General features: G+C 29.3%; 1 protein-coding gene across 14 annotated transcripts in view; it reads right to left on the bottom strand.

The window, feature by feature from the left end:
• Positions 1–14799, bottom strand: part of LOC147801925 (uncharacterized) — a 53423-nt gene extending 38624 nt beyond the window's left edge. For 2 of the 14 annotated variants that reach the window (XR_015430374.1, XR_015430376.1), the window contains exons 1-7: positions 14386–14798; positions 13818–13953; positions 11582–13631; positions 10160–10322; positions 7935–8031; positions 5048–5155; positions 1247–1399 (exon numbers count right to left, since the gene is read on the bottom strand). Coding sequence is in view for 1 of the 14 variants with exons in the window: in XM_087154847.1 (XP_087010973.1) it covers positions 1247–1299 (53 nt within the window). In the remaining 13 variants the exon portion in view is untranslated. Of the gene's footprint in view, positions 1–1246; positions 1400–5047; positions 5156–5242; positions 5588–6997; positions 7396–7934; positions 8032–10159; positions 10323–11581; positions 13632–13817; positions 13954–14385 lie in introns of those variants that run through there. The other 12 variants (XR_015430377.1, XR_015430381.1, XM_087154847.1 and 9 more) reach the window with 12 other exon arrangements.
• Positions 14800–18236: the final 3437 nt, after the last annotated feature.

Here is an 18236-nt window from a genome sequence, read left to right as displayed (position 1 = left end):
TAATTGGTCGTCTCATTCAATAGTACATAACTGAACTTTGATCTTCCCATACAGGTTAAGCTATTAGGGACTAAGCACTTGGTTAGTCATAAACAGGTTTATATATCTATAGTACTATTCAAGAATACTTTTATTTCATTCATGTTCGATTCTTTTAGCATAGTGGTGATACATCACCAGTGTCAGTAACTGAAACTGATGTTATGCCCTTCAAAAGTGTTAATACATTTTTCAGTTATTTTGTATTTCCAATGTAAGCTAATATATTTATGTTTAAAAACAATTTATTATTTTTTTAAAAAAAATGTCTTTTTTATCATCCTGTGATACAGAAATTATAATATTTTTTTAAAAAAATATTTTGAAAAATAAAAGGTTAATTTTTAAACAAATTTAGCATTTTTAAAAAAAAAATTATAATTATAAAATTATAATTTTTAATATTGCATTATTTATCCTTATGCAAAAACATTATTTATCAGTATTAAAAGCATATTTATATTTAAAGGATTAGGTATTCACTTTTGTTGTTCAATGAATCGTGGAGCTTCAAAAATTATAAACCTTTTCCTGTTATATTATATTATTTTCCTTTAATAAGTTAAAGTAAATTATATAAAAAATATCAAATATTTATTGATACAGGTAATTATGTGTAGAATGGTTACACATATAGAATTTTTACCTTTTACCTAAGTTCAAGGTTTTGGACACTTTAAGACAGTTTTATCCAGTTTAAGACAGTAAAACCCACTTGTCCTGTCCAAAACCCTAACCCTGCAATGAATTGTTCGATGTTTGTAATCTATAACTGAATCGTCCAATTAAAAAAAAGGTTTTGAACTCGACATTTTTGTTCAGTAACAGTAAATTATCTACAAACTAAGTTAGACAACGTTAAAGAGCACAAAAATATTATTAAAGGCAGACAGCTGTTTCGGATGCTCAAAGGGCAACCTTCATCAGTGCATCAGTATTGCTGATGCACTGATGAAGGTTACCCTTTGAGCATCCGAAACAGCAGTCTGCCTTTAATAATATTTTTGCGCTCTTTAACGTTGTCTAACTTAGTTTGTATTTTAGCACAAAGGTCGCCCACTTGTGTATTTAGTAAATTATCTAGTTAGTTGGAATAAAAAGTGTTCTAGAATTTTAATCAGTAGCAAATATGTAAAAATTGTCCTTGCAATATACAGTAATGAATTCAAAAAGTTATATTAAAATAAATATTTAAAAATTGCAGAACCTGATTCCTCGTAAGGGTTCTTTATGTGCTTGGAATATTTTTACATTGTTCATATTGCTTTGCCAATATTTTACTTATCCTACATGATCACCAGTTACCATCCAAAGATCATTGCGATTCCAAAACCATACATTGAGCAGGAGAATCATGAGCCTAAACAGAATTACAAGAAATTAAAATACATTCAACTTATTAGAAAAAATATATAGCAACAAGTAGGGTTAGGATATTGATAGCCTAAAAATTCTTAAAAAATGCCTTTTAAAAAGAAACCTTTGAAAATAACATTAAAAAACATCATAATGCCCTTATAAATGTTCGCTGACATGTTTTATATTAGCATTTTTAATTATAACTTGTAACTTCAGGGTTCATACAGAGATCAGAAGAAGAAATCCAAGGAATCCAAAATTTTAAGAACTTATCAAAAATTTAAAAACTTTAAAAAAAAATGTCTAGTTATGTTTTACACAAAGTTAAAAAGCAGTTAGTATAAAGAACTTGCAAAAATTTATATTTTGCATAAGATATTTTTCTCCAGCCTTTTTGAAATAAATTTTGACTTTGTCAAACTTCATCAAGAAAAATAAATAAAGTTATCACTTTCACACGTAAATACATTTTCTAGTTTCAAATATTTCAATAAATCTTGTTAATATACATAGTAGAGATGTTAAAGATTTAAATTTGAATACATAAGAAAATCTAAGGTATTTTCTACAACAACAAAAAAAATCACAATAAATCATTAATTAAGTTTGCTTGTATCATGTAAAATTAAAATTACTTGCTGTTATTTTTTTTCTTCTAACTCTTGCAATTCAGTATTTTTTTTTCTTTTAAAGTTTTTCTTAAACTATTAGATTTTGACAGCTACTAAGTCATATAATTTTGTTTCCTTGCTTGGACAGCTAATTCAACCGCGAACTTAGTAAGTTCATCCATTCAATGCAATAATCTAAGGAGTTTCTAAGGACTAATTTGGAAATCTAAGTAGTTCCAAGTACTTTGTGGAGACTTTTTTTTATTTCCAAGGAGTTTCAAAGGAGTACAGTGGAAAGTCGCGTATCCGGAATCGGCGGGACTTTCCGAAGTCCGGATAATCGATTTTTCCGTATAATAGACCCCCCAAGGTAAACAGAGATTAAAATGATCTGAATCTAAGAAGCAGAAATTAAATAACATTATTTTTCGGGCAATAATGTTTTAGTATTAGAATGATATCTAATCAATCAAAAACAAAATATTTAAAAAAAAATAATTATTGCTATTATAAAAATAAATATAGGAAACTAAAAAAATTTACAGTTATGAAAATATTAATTGCTCTCTCCGCCATTTTGAACTAGAACGTTTCAAGCAAGAAGGGGAAATTCCCGTCATTCATTCATTAAGGTGGGTAGGTGAAGAAGCAAAATTCATTTCCTTCTTACTTGTCATTCAAGTTGAAGGGGGGGAAGTGACAAGTTCTTATTTTCTCTCCTGTCATTGGCTATCAATCAAGCATAAAGGCGTGGCATGCTGATTGGGTTCTCTTTACTTTTTCTTGTGTGACTAAAGGGGATTCCCCCTCCACTTTAACGTTTGCTGTGTTTACCCTTTTCACAGTACTTCTTTCCCTAACACTTTATCAAAAAGGTTCCAGGAAATGCCTCTTTTACTAGCCAGCTGCACAGGAAAGAAGGGGGGAGGGGACTCAATTGTGCTCTTTTGAAAACAAATCTCCCCCCCCCCCCTTCCTGCATTCCAGAGGAGGAGCGTTACTAACGGTACGGTCTTGGTAGATCTTCTGTTCTCTTTTCAGTTGATTTATGGGTTTAATGCCTAGATCACTAGAAGCTAAGAAAGGAAAAAACCTGTCAAAATACTTTTTTTTTTTTTTTTTTTTAAGAGAGTGGGGAAGATGAAGAAATGTTTGTTTATTTTGATTGTTAAAAAGTGTCCGGGAAATTGACCCTTCCGGAAAAGGGACGTCCGGATATGGGACGTTACACTGTATAAGGAAAGACAAAATACAGCATCTGCCTTTTATTCCTTTTTCAGCAAAGAAACCAAACCAAATATTAGCCTGGGCTTTGAGGAATTTACTTTTCGTCAATAATTATTTCTACTTTATAGCCTCAATAAAAAAAAATGTTAGTAACACCTGAAAAGATGCTATTACAAGTTATGAACTAAAACAGGCAGAAAAATAATACTAATAGTATGAAAATTTTCTTGTCAAACAAAATATTGTTTGAATACTTCTTTGAAGAGAAAATTGTGAGTTTGGAAATACATTTAAAGTTTTAAAGAAAATAGTTCCAGATTTAAAAAAAATATGCATGCTTTAAAGTTCAGGGTCAGCCCTAACCAGGTAAAAATCTTGAAATTGCCAGGTCAGTGTATTTTTTTCTTCTCATAAAGTGTAAGTTGAGTACAAGAAAAGTGTCAATATTATGAGTATTTTATTTAAAATGTTATTATTTTAACATATAATCCTGAAAAAATAAGTAGACTAAATTTATTTTAACAATTTGGCAAGGTTTTGTTTTTTCTTTTTAATGTTTTGGTACAACATTAATTTTTAAAAAATTTAAACATGTGGAGAAAATAATATGTTTAGTTTGTAAAATATGCTGTTTTTATTGAATGAATTTTTTTTAAAGGTGCTACGTTGAAAAGTTTTTGCTCAAAGTTTACCTACAAAATGGTAAAAACAGAATGACCAATAAAACCTTGGATAAGTACTGTTTAATATATTTTCATTAAGAAAAAGAAAACCATTCCAGATGATTATATATCAATAAAGTTTTATCTTTACAGTGGCTCCCAAAAGTGTTCATTCACTTATAAATTCTGAAATACTCCTTTTAATTCTGAAATATTCCCTTTAATTCATTAATTGAAAGGAATATTTGAGATAAGGTATTTAATAATAAGATGTATAATCTATACTTTGCAAAACTGTATAGAATATTATAAAAACAAAGCAAAGGTTTATTTTTAAGAAATCAATAATCAAAAAGTAACAAAAATTTTACCCCACAAAAGTCATGGAAGTTTTTTGGATTTCAGAATTAAAATTATCGTCTGTTGCTTTAATTTGTTTATTTAATTATTTTTCATTAATTTTTTTTATTTATTTGCAACTTAGTATCAAACTTACAAAATAACCAAATTTAATTTGTACTAGTAAATTTCAATTCATTTTAATTTGTACTTGCTAAGTCTATAATATTTTCTTCATCATTTAAAAATGGCTAGTAGTCATAATAAAACAATAAACAACATTAGAAACTAGATTATTTGTCATCATAAGACGTATAGTTTGTTCACCAGGAGTTGGCACTGAGCTCCGCCTCCATCATGTGGTATCTGACAATACTATTTCGCTATTTTTGGTAGAAGGATGGGGACAATCCTGAACACGGTTGTTATTTGGCGATCACATGAAAAAATATTTATTTCGCAATCTTTACATGCACTTTTTTAACATTAAATATTTCATACATTTGATGATATTTCTTTCTTTTGATTGAACAGTTTGTCCTTTTTAAGACATTTTGCTGGGAAAACAGCAGCTTTTAAATTTAAAATATATTTAATTAGCTAGAGTAATGAAAGGTACAATAGCAAATGATAAAGTGAAAAGAATTCACTGTTTGCATCTGGCGCACATTAAGGGTTGCCTAATTTTGAAGAGCGGAGATAATACAATAAATGAGTAATAATACAATAAATGAGTAATAATACAATAAATGAGTGATAAAACAATAAATGAGTGATTGTCTAAAAGAAAACATTAAATAACATAAATACTAGTTCTGCAATCAACTTTATTTTTGGAATATCATCAATTTGCTTTCGTTTCCTTCCTCTTCTCCTCGTATTTGGTTTCTTTTTTCTTTCATCTTTATCTGATGATACCTATAACATAAAAAGAATAATTTGAAAAAGTTTCATGTGATTATCACAGAATCTACATTAATTTAAAATCATATGCAACAAGCATACCTTGCTAGTCATCTCCTCTTCAAAGCTCATTGATTCAGATTGAATTTTTTAATTTTGCAACTAACATTTGTCTGACTTGTTACAAATTGGAAGAGACATTATTATAGCTGCCAACACGGATAGGAAAAAATCCAGTATATTTTACGAAATATAAATTTCACGATAATTGTTGCATAATGTATTAAATTTTTTACACACACGGAATTTTAGGGACTTTTATAGTCATCAAAAAAGTAAAACTGTAATATTTTCCAGTTATGATTGACATTAAACATACTTGAAATCTTATGTACTATGTTTACTCATAATTTTGAATATTATTAGGCATTTAATTCATCAAGGATAGTAAATAAAAATTTTTTAATTAATTTAAAAAGAGAGTTCTAAATAAAAATAAAATGAACATTTTTGAAGAAAAAAAAAAGTTTTGAACTAATCTTTATAAATGAAGTTTGCATCATTATGCATTTTAAATATTTATTTAAATATTCAAGCAAGCTATAATATGTACAAAAATTTTATTTAAATAAGGATTTTTTTTTAGGAAATTTACTCAATTTTAGGGAATTTTCTAAAATGTACAAAGACCAGGAGAATTTTAATTAAACCAGTAGACCAGGAGAAACTAGCCTAATCCAGTAGTTTACAGGAAAATCCAGTAGAGTTGGCAGCTATGCATTATACATTACAGCAGTGGTTCCAAATATTTCCGGTTGGAGGAAACCCTTTGACATATTTTTCCCCAATAGAACCCCAGTTTACTTGTAATTTTTACAGTTTAATTTTAAACGTACTTTAAGTTGCAGCAAAAGGAAATTTTTTTTACAATTACTTTAGTAATAAAACAGCTGTTATTGTACATTAAATACACCAAAAAATGAAAGTAGCATTTAATTAAAAAGGAAAAAAACTAGTAGATTTTTCTAGAAAAATAAAAAATGTTAAATGAATTCATGTATGTTGAAACATATTTAAAAATTGTTTTAACGAATATGAATTCATTTAACATTTTTTTTATTATTATTATTTAATATCAAACTCTCTAACTTAAATCTCTCTTTTCAGATTTGTCTTACTTATTTATAATTATACAATTCTTTCAGCTTATCTTCCTTGTTTATAAAAATAAATTTCAAAAATATATAAAATATTGAATACTGATAGCAGTTGATCACTATTGGACTGCATATAAAATTAATTTATACTACAGTACAAAAATGTAGAAAACTTAAAGTTGGTTTGGTAATTCTTCAAATAAATAAATTGAGAATTGGAACATTTCATTTTTATTCAAAATACTGGATTGAATTAGAATACTGAACTTGAGAGCATAGATTTTTCAAGAAACCCCTTTTTAGACATTTTTATTGAATCCTGGAAGTAGTGAAACTCATCATAATTGGGTTACTATCGAGTGTAAAATGGCACAATCTAAGTCTCTTAAAGATTTAAGTTTCTTACAATCAAGAAATTTCTGAAATAGTTTTGCTGCATTAACCACCATAACATTTAAAAAAAAATTAATGCTTTCCGTAAATTTACAGTTACTTATTACACACTGAAATATTATACAAATTTATTTAATTCATCAAAATTTCAGGAAATAGTTTTCGCTACTGATTCTAGTTCAAAACTTTTTCTGATACTTTTTTTCTTAGCGTTTTACTTAATTCCTATAAGATCCGTTACCCGTAGAACTGAATTTCTTGAATTCTGTCAATTTTGATGGTTAGTGTGGGTCTTCTACTTAGGTACCTTAAAGCCTCCTAAAAAAAGCACAATCTCTTCCATGTGCAGTATCCCCCTTGTCCACACTGTTCTTTTCTTTTAGAATGTGTCACTCTCCACATAGAGTATCATTCTAGGCAAAGGGCAGAATATATTAATGAAAGGATCTGCTTTCTTCCCCTTGCCTGTAGCCTCCCACACACATTAATTTTTGTCTCTCTAGAATGCTTCACCCTCGATGCATGGTCTAATTCTAAGTGATAAAAGAACGAAATTTTATTTTAAAGAATTGAACTGAAAAATTGTTCCTATCAACAATAGGGATGCTAAAAAATTAAGGACTTATAAAGACCTTGAACCAAAATTAAGTACTTTTAAGGGCCCTTATTTTCCTAACAAGTTAAGCAGTTTTTACGACCATGGGAGCCCTGTACTAATTATTTCAGTCTTATCACTAATAGTTTTAGAACTACATTTCATGTTAGGCAATAGAATTTTCAGTTCTGGAGCAGCATGAAGTCTAGCTAAAAATGAAAAAAAAAAAACTGAAATATGATTTTTGATAAACTGAAAATGAATTATGAACATTGTATGAACTAACACATATGTTGAGAATGGTAATTAAAGGATTTTGTTATTTTTTTTAAATTGAAAAAGGTTTGACCGGAAACACTAGTAAAATATTTTTTTCATAATATTTTCAATACATTGTTGTTAGAAAAAAAATATTTTTAAAATATCATCATATTTTTCATTGACATCTTGCCAAAAGAATTTCATAAAAATGTACAAAATATGAAATATATAATTAATTATTTTGCTTGGACATAAATAAAATAACGGGTTTCAAAAGTTTTACAAATGTTCAAAGTCTGAATTCCGCATAACACTTTTTGGGAACCGATGCACTAGACTATGAAACATTCCAAGATATAACTGTTTAAGAAATAACCATAAAACTTACCATTTGCATTTGGTATTAAATCCTCTTCTTCAAGTTCTTTCAAATAACATAAATTTTCTATCTCAGTTTCATCTACTTCCACGATTTTTCCTTCATCCTAGAAGTTAAAAATGTCATTCATTATCTTTACTGGTGACAAAAACATTAAAACGTATTTTGCGTTTTTTCTTGTTCAAGTTACATAGACTATAGTAAACATAAACAATTGATCAATGTGCAGGTTCCATCATCTGAGAATAATGTGAATAGTGAACATTCGTAAAAGATAAATTAAAATGGAATCCTCATAACCTGACACCCTCAGAACCAGCGGTTGGTTGGAAAATCAAAATAGTCAGATAATCAGAGGACTTTCTTAAGACAATTTTTTAAATTTATAAACATTAAACTATGAGGAAAATTATTAAAATAGTGACATTAATGAAACTTCAAAAAGAAAATATATTTGTTCTAACGTTGTCTAAAAAATTGTTTATTGTTCTAACATATATAACTGTATAACAAAACAAAAAAATCAGTTATGCATTTTTCTTTCTAGTTTAACTGTCTTTTTTTGTTTGTTTCTTTAGCAGCCAGATTTTGGAGTCACTTTATTAATAACGATTGATTAACAACAGCTTCATCTTCATTTTGTTTTATAAACCACTTAACATATTTATTTAATGTTTAGTTAGAGCGCCAATAACATCACAGTACTAGCAGTTTTATATTAATATGATAATCTAATATGATAATTTTAAACTGATATAATTTAAAAATATAACAAAAAAATATCAAAGACAGCTTATTCTGAACATATGTATGTTTCAATTTGAATAAATCAGTCAATTGAATAAATCATTTGAGAAAATACAACAGTGATGTGATGGAATATTCTTTTTAAAATTTTTTTAATGGATGTTAGAATTATCTACTTAGAATCTCAAGCTATTTATTGCTAATAGTGAACTTCAAGGTTGGTTATTATCTAGATTTGTAGCAAGATTTTACCAGGTTTTGGCTAAGAAATGCAGTATTCTCATAACTTTTTTTCTGCCAAAATCAAATCCCCTTAATGTTTATTTTACTTTTTGCTTGTTTCATCATATCTCGAAAATTTTTAAGGAAATTGAAGAATTTTTGCACACAATTATAAAATTCATTTATCCAAAGATAATTTCATGCATAAAATAATTTTCAGTAAAGATTTATTATTTTATAAAATAATAGTCAAAAAAAAAATTGAAATGCAAAGTATAAAATTTTTCACACAATTTTCAAGTATGTAAATTCACATGGCAAAATACAAATTTGGAGTGAAAACGGTTTAATAGTTACTGAAAAATAAAATTTTACAGATTTCTCAGGAACTATTTGACCAATTCTGCTCCATTTTGTATATTACAATGTAAATTTACATATTTTATAATGGTGTAAAAAATTTTACAACTTACAATTCAAAATTTTTGAACTATTATTTTATAGAATAATAAAAAGCAATAAATATTTACTAAAAGTTATATTTTGCGTGTAACATTTATTCCAATATTTAATGCTTTGGATAAACAAATTTCATAACTGTGTGCAAAAGTTTTTTAATTCACTTAAAAATTTCTCAAGATATGGCAAAATACACAAAAAATAAAATTACTATTTAGGGGTCCAAATTTTTGATTGCTCTCCCCCACCAGACAATGGGGACCCTATTTTCCAGATTGCGACTACCCCATTTACTTAGGGGGGGGGGTCAGAAATCCGAATCCGTTGAAAAAAATTTATATTAATTCAGGGAAAGTATGTTTTTGTGTCTGATTTTATAATTTAAAAAATTGTTTGCACTTATTAATTATCATAGTTGAGGTCACCTCCTCGAACCATTAAGATTGAATCCAAGGACATGAAGATAAGATCAGATCATTAGATCAAAAGTTATTCAGATTGGTCCACCTTTTCGGTGCACTGTACATCCCTACAGTAGGCATTAGTGTTTTAAATAATATAGGTCGATAAATAATATCTCCAGGTGCTGTAAAAATAGGGATGTTACGATAGGAATATGCGACCCATTTGTCAAACCTTCGGTAGGCCAAATGCTTGGCAATCTATTTTTTACATGTATTTTCCACAATTTTTTTCTCGGAATTTGAGGCAACTGTGAAGAATGCTTAGTGCGGGCCCTGCACCAGCAATTTACAATCAATATATAAACTGAAATGCAATGCAATAAAAAATAATTGAAAAACAACCTTCGGCTGAAGACATTGTTCAACACAGCTTTCAATATTTGTCTCAAATACATCAGCTTCATTCAAATTAATCAGCTTTTTTATCCCAATGAGCAGCCAACCAGATACGAGCCAGGGGATCCTTCTTAGCTATTACAAAATGTGCATAAAACATAATTCAAGCCTGAAACAAAAAACGTTTAAAGATAAAATCACTTTTATTAATTATATCATCAATTGAACTCAAATTATGTAAAATATACAGAAACAAGGACACGAGATAATTAGTAAATATCGTTTATAAAACCAGCAGTCTCCCTAAACGTTTTTAGGAGGGCGGTCCGCCCTGCTTGCCTTTTGATCTCTATAAATGCGACGATGCTTGTATTTCTAACTTCTGCAATTACTTTCAAAGAATGCATAGCCTATAAATATTCAAACTGAATTAACTCACGTAAATATGTATAGAAATTTAAACAAAACAGTTTAGAGGCCGTCAATGTTACCCAGATAATTAAAGCTAAGAATATATTTGAAATAAAAATTACAAGTTACAATCTATCAATCATCTTACACAGTTTCTCAATGATCTAAGTTTAAAATTTCACAAATTGTTGTAAAATTTTATTTTTTAATTTCAGTAGTCATCAAAAATAAAAAAAACTGAGAACGTATTTCACAATTAAAAATCAATTAATTTCAATTAAAAAATCAATTAAATCAATTAATTTAAAATCAGTTAATTTAAAAGTTAAGTTAAAAACAAAAAAATCAATTAATTTAAAAATCAATTAATCTCCGTAAATGCAACAGCTCACTTTTTAATTTCATGTAACTAAACTAAATATAATTCAATTCTATCCCAACTGCGTACCAAAATCAATTTATAATCTTTTATTTTTTCTTCAACCACATTGAACATCGGTATAAATATTAATAGGTTTACTTTGATTTTTAACGAGATTCCTGGAATTAAATCTCCAGTCAGCTTAATTAACATTAGACATCGTGAGATTAGTACAATTGGCTTGAATTTTGACTTTGTCCATTTTTAATGGATCTCTTTCGGTATTCCAAACCAACAATTAGATATGCACTTCTTAACTGGCATTTAATCAGACAGGTCATAGTGAGTTTATCACCCATGGCTTATTCTTATTTATATCATTATTCAAAATATATTATTGTTCCTCAAAATGTTAAGTGTAAACTAAGTAACAAGAGCTCTGCATTATTTTATGAAATATAAGTTTCGTACAGTCATCCTGCTCCTGTTTTTCATCACTTATGATTTATTTTATTTTCAACATATATCATCGGTAATTATTATCGAAGCAACATCCACCTATCCCAACTGGAATTGTAACGTTTAAGTATACTATTTCACTAAGTTTGTTTTCTGTTAAAAATCAACAAAATCATCAAAGTAAATTTTTTACTTACATCAGCTTCAAAATAATCGCCACATGCAGAATTTGACCAATTTGGTGATCAGCTAGCTAAGCTAAGAATGAGTAGTTTCAAATTCCAAGATTAAAGTCAATTTTTTTCAGTAAATAAGACAAGTTTCAAAATTATGAATATGTTCTACAACGCCTGTATTTCAAGTTTAAATACAGATTTCAATGAAATTCACTTATAATTGGATATTGAAAGGAAACTGAAAAGCAATGACTACAGCAATTATCAGCAACTTGTAAAGCAATAGTAATTGTTCTGCAATTAAACCAGGTATGAGATAATTACCGCTCACATGCCAGTCTGAAAATATTTTTTTATGACTTGACATAAATAAAAACTTGAAATAATTGAGCTACAAGTTACCAACTAATAATAGCCTCAAACAGTTTCTCAATGTTCTGAAATTAAAATTTCCCATATTCTTTCAGTGGTAAAAGTTTCAATCTCACTTTTTAAATACTAAGTAAAATAGATCCACGCTTTTAAAACTTCGCTGTCGATATCTTTAATTAACCGGTTACATCATTTTATCCAAATTAGAAATTTAAGAATTCGAACAAAGCTGAATTTTAATATATTTAATATTTCTAAACATTTTTCCTGCGTGAATTTCACTATTGTATAACTTCAAAAATAACTGAAAATGATACGAAATTGCATAATTTCATAACATTAATTATGCAAAAAATTTATCTCGTGATTTGTAAAAATTTTAATAGCTTATACCTAGTCATTATGCCCCATTGTTTAAACTTACTTAGCCGCCGAGTCAATGAATTAATGTTAGCTTGTGATTAAAATATATGTTATAGTAAGTCGTATGTTAGTAATTAGCCAGAAATAATGTACGTAAAATATGAATGCATAACGAACTTCCTTAATCATGAACTGCTTTAAATTTGCTGATCCAGGCATATTTGCATTAAAGAAGGGAACATTCAAAAAATTTTCCAAATTTATTTACTTTTTGAAACTATGGCTAGATAGTGTGTCATGTTATTTTACCTTTTTAAAATATCCTTTTATCATGTGCTATACTTAGCCAGTTTCTCAACTAAACTAACCGAATCATCTGTAATAAATATTGTTCAGTGTTGAAATTTTTAATTCAACAGATACTTTTGAGCACTGAATATACATCAAGCAAATTTAGGCATATCCATTAAAAAATTTTCGATCTGCAAATAGAATCGGCAGAGAAATAAGATTAAAAACAGGACTAGTTTTGTAGAAGCCCATTTATAAATATTTAATCTATTTTAATAGAAATTTGATTTCTCGTTTATCGAAAGAAATCGCCCGACAAATATTTGTTACTACCAAATTTCTTACTTACCTAAATCATAAAAGGCCAGAGTGAGCATAATAAGTTTTAAGTACAGATAAGTATTTAAAAAGATTTCCACTCATAAAGAGTGGAAACATTTATCACTTTTTCAGTGACAAAAAGGGGAACATTTCTTGACCCAACGATAACTTAATTACTAAACAGTTTAGTTTTTTTATTTAATTTTTTTTAATAGTTTAGTTTTTAAATTTGATATAGTACACATTAATTTTTTTAATTAATAGAATAATGTAGAGCTATTGCCTATAGATACTACATAAATGCTAGACAAATTATAAAGTTAGATTTCTTTGTTCAGTGAAATTTATCATAACGCAATTATAAATACGTAGATAAAAATAAGACAGACGTGAAGTATTAACACGACAAACATACAACAATTAAGTGTTTTCATCTGAGGTATACTATGATTTGGGAGAAAAGAAATTTTGAAAAATGCGGTGCTATGATATGACAGCGAGTCTTAAGCTCTAAGGGTTTTAAATAATGTAAGCTATAATTACACAAGCAGACGTTGAATTGTCCGTTGTAGTTCATTTACGTCGCACTAGAGCTGCACAATGGGCTATTGGTGACGGTCTGGGAAACATCACTGAGGATGATTCGAAGACATACCATCACAATTTCGATCCTCTACAGAGGGGATGATGTGAAAAACACAGGAGGGTGGTATTTAATAAATTACTAAAAAAGAGAGGTAGATTTTATGAAACACAGTATTTCAATGTTGTAAATCTGATTATCAAAAAATTATTTTATAAAACATATTTTAAAGAAATTTAAAAAAAAATAAAAAACTATGTTTAATTTCAGTAGCATAATCAAAAAAGTAAGTATTATTGGTATATTATATCAATAAATTTGTCATACTTCACAAAAATCATAAACTTCATTTATTCAACTTAGCTGAATAAATTTCTGTCGCAAAAATTTTTGACTGAGAACAAGTTAATCAATTACATAGCTGCAAGCAGTATACCAGGTGAGACAAAACTGATGGTTTCAACTGTAAAGAGTAAAAGAAATTACCAAAACAAAAAAAATTTCACCATACAATGTCCGCTCAAAAATCAAATGGCAATCTGAAAGAGGGTTTTTCTTGAGAAGAAGGGAAAATATAGCAAACAAGTTTTTTTTCCAGATTGTAAAGAAATTTTGGATTTGTAATAGGGATATTTACTGAAAAAAAACTTATCTCGTCCAGGACATTGAAAAAAAATGAATAAAACCGAAATAAATTGGAAAAAAAAAAAACTCAATGAAAAGGGTGTTACTAAAAAAAGCCAAATAAATTGTTCAGCAATAATTACATAAACATATTTGAATTTCAACAAAATACAATTTAATATAACAACAGAAAGTTCAATTTTTTTACATTTCTTTTTCTAAATAACTAAATTTGTATTATTAAGGCCGTATACAGAATTATAAAACCTACATAACATAGAATCCAAGAGTTGGTTTGAGTATTCATACTTCACATTATTAAAAATTACTATATTTGCGATTGAGATATAAAAATGTGATTTGCAGTAGAATATACAATATGCATGGTATACCACAAAAAGTTTAAATTAGTTCCGTGACTATTTTTAACATTTTGTGGGTGGAAATAAAACTAACCAAGCATATAGCTTCATCAAAAGCATACTGCTTTATGTTTTTTAAAAGAATTCCTAAGATACGAGGGATTTCTTCGACGAGGTTCTTTCTTCATAGTCCTATAAAATCAGAAAATTTGAATCTTATTTCTCGAACCTTATTGAAAGAAACAAAAATTTAAATTTTCTGCGTAATTTTATTCTGTTTGTTTTGATTACGACGTTTATGACTTTCTATTTCTGTTACATGAGTTCTTTAATCTTAAACTAATTGGTCAACCTGATGAAGTAGGGCAAGTAGCTCATCCACTGTTTAAATTAAAACGACATTCTCACTGCATGAGAAAAATTTGCAAATAGAGTTGGGGTCTATGGTCCAAAAATATTTGCAGCAGGAAATTTTTATAGGTTAATTAGGGGGAGCAGGGGGGCCCCTCAAAGTTCTATTAAATAGCTGACAGAAAGAGGACTTTTGAAGAGAAATTGTGTCCGGCTTCACGTGTTCTAGTGGTATGGTGGTCAGGACACGGAACAATTAACTGACGGCAGGAGCGAGGGGGCGCAGGTTCGAATCCCATTATTATCAACTTTTCAAAAAAATTCTTTTTTTTCTTCTTCCGATTATTTTGCAATATATTATTATTTCAAGGTGTTTTTTCAAATCATAGAGGGTCCTACATATAGGAAATAATTTTTTTTAAATTGAGAAAATGGCGAATAATGGGTAAAAACTGGAAAAATCCAGGAAAATTGGCTTATTTCCATTGTTGTAAATTATTTTTGCAATATATTCGACAGTTTCTAATGCGTAAGGTGTTCTATGAGTAAATGTGTGCATCTTTCTTTGTTAAAGAATGCATAATGGAATAATAATAAAAATATAATAAATAAAATAAAATTACGGGGTGGGGTTCGAATTTCGAAGCCGTCTAACTCCCTTTAATATTAAGTTGTAATTTTGAAACTCGGACGCTGAGTTGGGATCTATGGTCCAAAAATATCCGCATCAGGAAATTTTTATAGGTGAATTAGGGGGAGCAGGGGGGCCCCTCAAAGTTCTATTGAATAGCTGACAGAAAGAGGACTTTTGAAGAGAAATTGTGTTCGGCTTCACGTGTTCTATTGGTACGGTGGTCAGTACACGGGACAAGTAACTGACGGCAGGAGCGAGGGGGCGCAGGTTCGAATCCCATTATTATCAACTTTTCAAAAAAAATTCTTTTTTTTCTTCTTCCGATTATTTTGCAATACATTATTATTTCAAGGTGTTTTTCCAAATCATAGAGGGTCCTACAAATAGGAAATAATTTTTTTTTAATTGAGAAAATGGCGAATAATGGGTAAAAACTGGAAAAAACCAGGAAAATTGGCTTATTTCCATTGTTGTAAATTATTTTTGCAATATATTCGACAGTTTCTAATGCGTAAGGTGTTCTATGAGTAAAATTGTGCATCTTTCTTTGTTAAAGAACGCATAATGGAATAATAATAAAAATATAATAAATAAAATAAAATTACGGGGAGGGGATCGAATTTCGAAGCCGTCTAACTCCCTTTAATATTAAGTTGTAATTTTGAAACTCGGACGCTGAGTTGGGGTCGATGGTCCAAAAATATCTGCAGCAGGAAATTTTTATAGGTGAATTAGGGGAAGCAGGGGGACCCTCAAAGTTCTATTGAATAGCTGACAGAAAGAGGACTTTTGAAGAGAAATTGTGTCCGGCTTCACGTGCTCTAGTGGTATGGTGGTCGGGACACGGGACAAGTAACTGACGGCTGGAGCGAGGGGGCGCAGGTTCAAATCCCAGTTTTATCAACTTTTCAGAAAAATTTCTTTTTTTTCTTTTTCCGATTATTTTGCAATATATTATTATTTCAAGGTGTTTTTCCAAATCATAAAGGGTCCTAAGGAAATAATTTTTTTTAAATTGAGAAAATGGCAAATAATGGGTAAAAACTGGAAAAATCCAGAAAAATTGGCTTATTTCCATTGTTGTAAATTATTTTTGCAATATATTCGACAGTTTCTAATGCGTAAGATGTTCTATGAGTAAAATTGTGCATCTTTCTTTGTTAAAGAACACATAATGGAATAATAATAAAAATATAATAAATAAAATAAAATTGCGGGGTGGGGTTCGAATTTCGAAGCCGTCTAACTCCATTTAATATTAAGTTGTAATTTTGAAACTCGGACGCTGAGTTGGGGTCTATGGTCCAAAAATATCTGCAGCAGGAAATTTTTATAGGTGAATTAGGGGAAGCAGGGGGGCCCCTCAAAGTTCTATTGAATAGCTGACAGAAAGAGGACTTTTGAAAAGAAATTGTGTCCGGCTTCACGTGTTCTAGTGGTATGGTGGTCAGGACATGGGACAAGTAACTGACGGCAAGAGCGAAGGGGCGCAGGATCGAATCCCGTTGTTATGAACTTTTCAAAAAAATTTCTTTTTTTTCTTCTTCCGATTATTTTGCAATATATTATTATTTCAAGGTGTTTTTCCAAATCATAGAGGGTCCTACATATAGGAAATAATTTTTTTTAAATTGAGAAAATGGCGAATAATGGGTAAAAACTGGAAAAATCCAGGAAAATTGGCTTATTTCCATTGTTGTAAATTATTTTTGCAATATATTCGAGAGTTTCTAATGCGTAAGGTGGTCTATGAGTAAAATTGTGCATCTTTCTTTGTTAAAGAACGCATAATGGAATAATAATAAAAATATAATAAATAAAATAAAATTACGGGGTGGGGTTCGAATTTCGAAGCCGTCTAACTCCCTTTAATATTAGGCTGTAATTTTGAAACTCGGACGCTGAGTTGGGGTCTATGGTCCAAAAATATCTGCAGCAGGAAATTTTTATAGGTGAATTAGGGGGAGCAGGGGGGCCCCTCAAAGTTCTATTGAATAGCTGAAAGAAAGAGGACTTTTGAAGAGAAATTGTGTCCGGCTTCACGTGTTCTAGTGGTATGGTGGGCAGAACACGGGACAAGTAACTGACGGCAGGAGCGAGGGGGCGCAGGTTCGAATCCCATTATTATCAACTTTTCAAAAAAATTTCTTTTTTTTCTTCTTCCGATAATTTTGCAATACATTATTATTTCAAGGTGTTTTTCCAAATCATAGAGGGTCCTACAAATAGGAAATAATTTTTTTTAAATTGAGAAAATGGCGAATAATGGGTAAAAACTGGAAAAAGCCAGGAAAATTGGCTTATTTCCATTGTTGTAAATTATTTTTGCAATATATTCGAGAGTTTCTAATGCGTAAGGTGGTCTATGAGTAAAATTGTGCATCTTTCTTTGTTAAAGAACGCATAATGGAATAAGAATAAAAATATAATAAATAAAATAAAATTACGGGGTGGGGTTCGAATTTCGAAGCCGTCTAACTCCCTTTAATATTAAATTGTAATTTTGAAACTCGGACGCTGAGTTGGGGTCTATGGTCCAAAAATATCTGCAGCAGGAAATTTTTATAGGTGAATTAGGGATAGCAGGGGGCCCCCTCAAAGTTCTATTAAATAGCTGACAGAAAGAGGACTTTTGAAGAGAAATTGTGTCCGGCTTCACGTGTTCTAGTGGTATGGTGGTCAGGACACGGGACAAGTAACTGACGGCAGGAGCGAGGGGGCGCAGGCTCAAATCCCATTATTATCAACTTTTCAAAAAAATTCTTTTTTTTCTTC

Source organism: Parasteatoda tepidariorum, chromosome 11, assembly GCF_982258835.1.
Source record: "Parasteatoda tepidariorum strain Cologne lab strain chromosome 11, Ptep-v5.0, whole genome shotgun sequence".
Classification (NCBI taxonomy): domain Eukaryota; kingdom Metazoa; phylum Arthropoda; class Arachnida; order Araneae; family Theridiidae; genus Parasteatoda; species Parasteatoda tepidariorum.
This window is presented reverse-complemented; position numbering and strand designations above follow the sequence as displayed.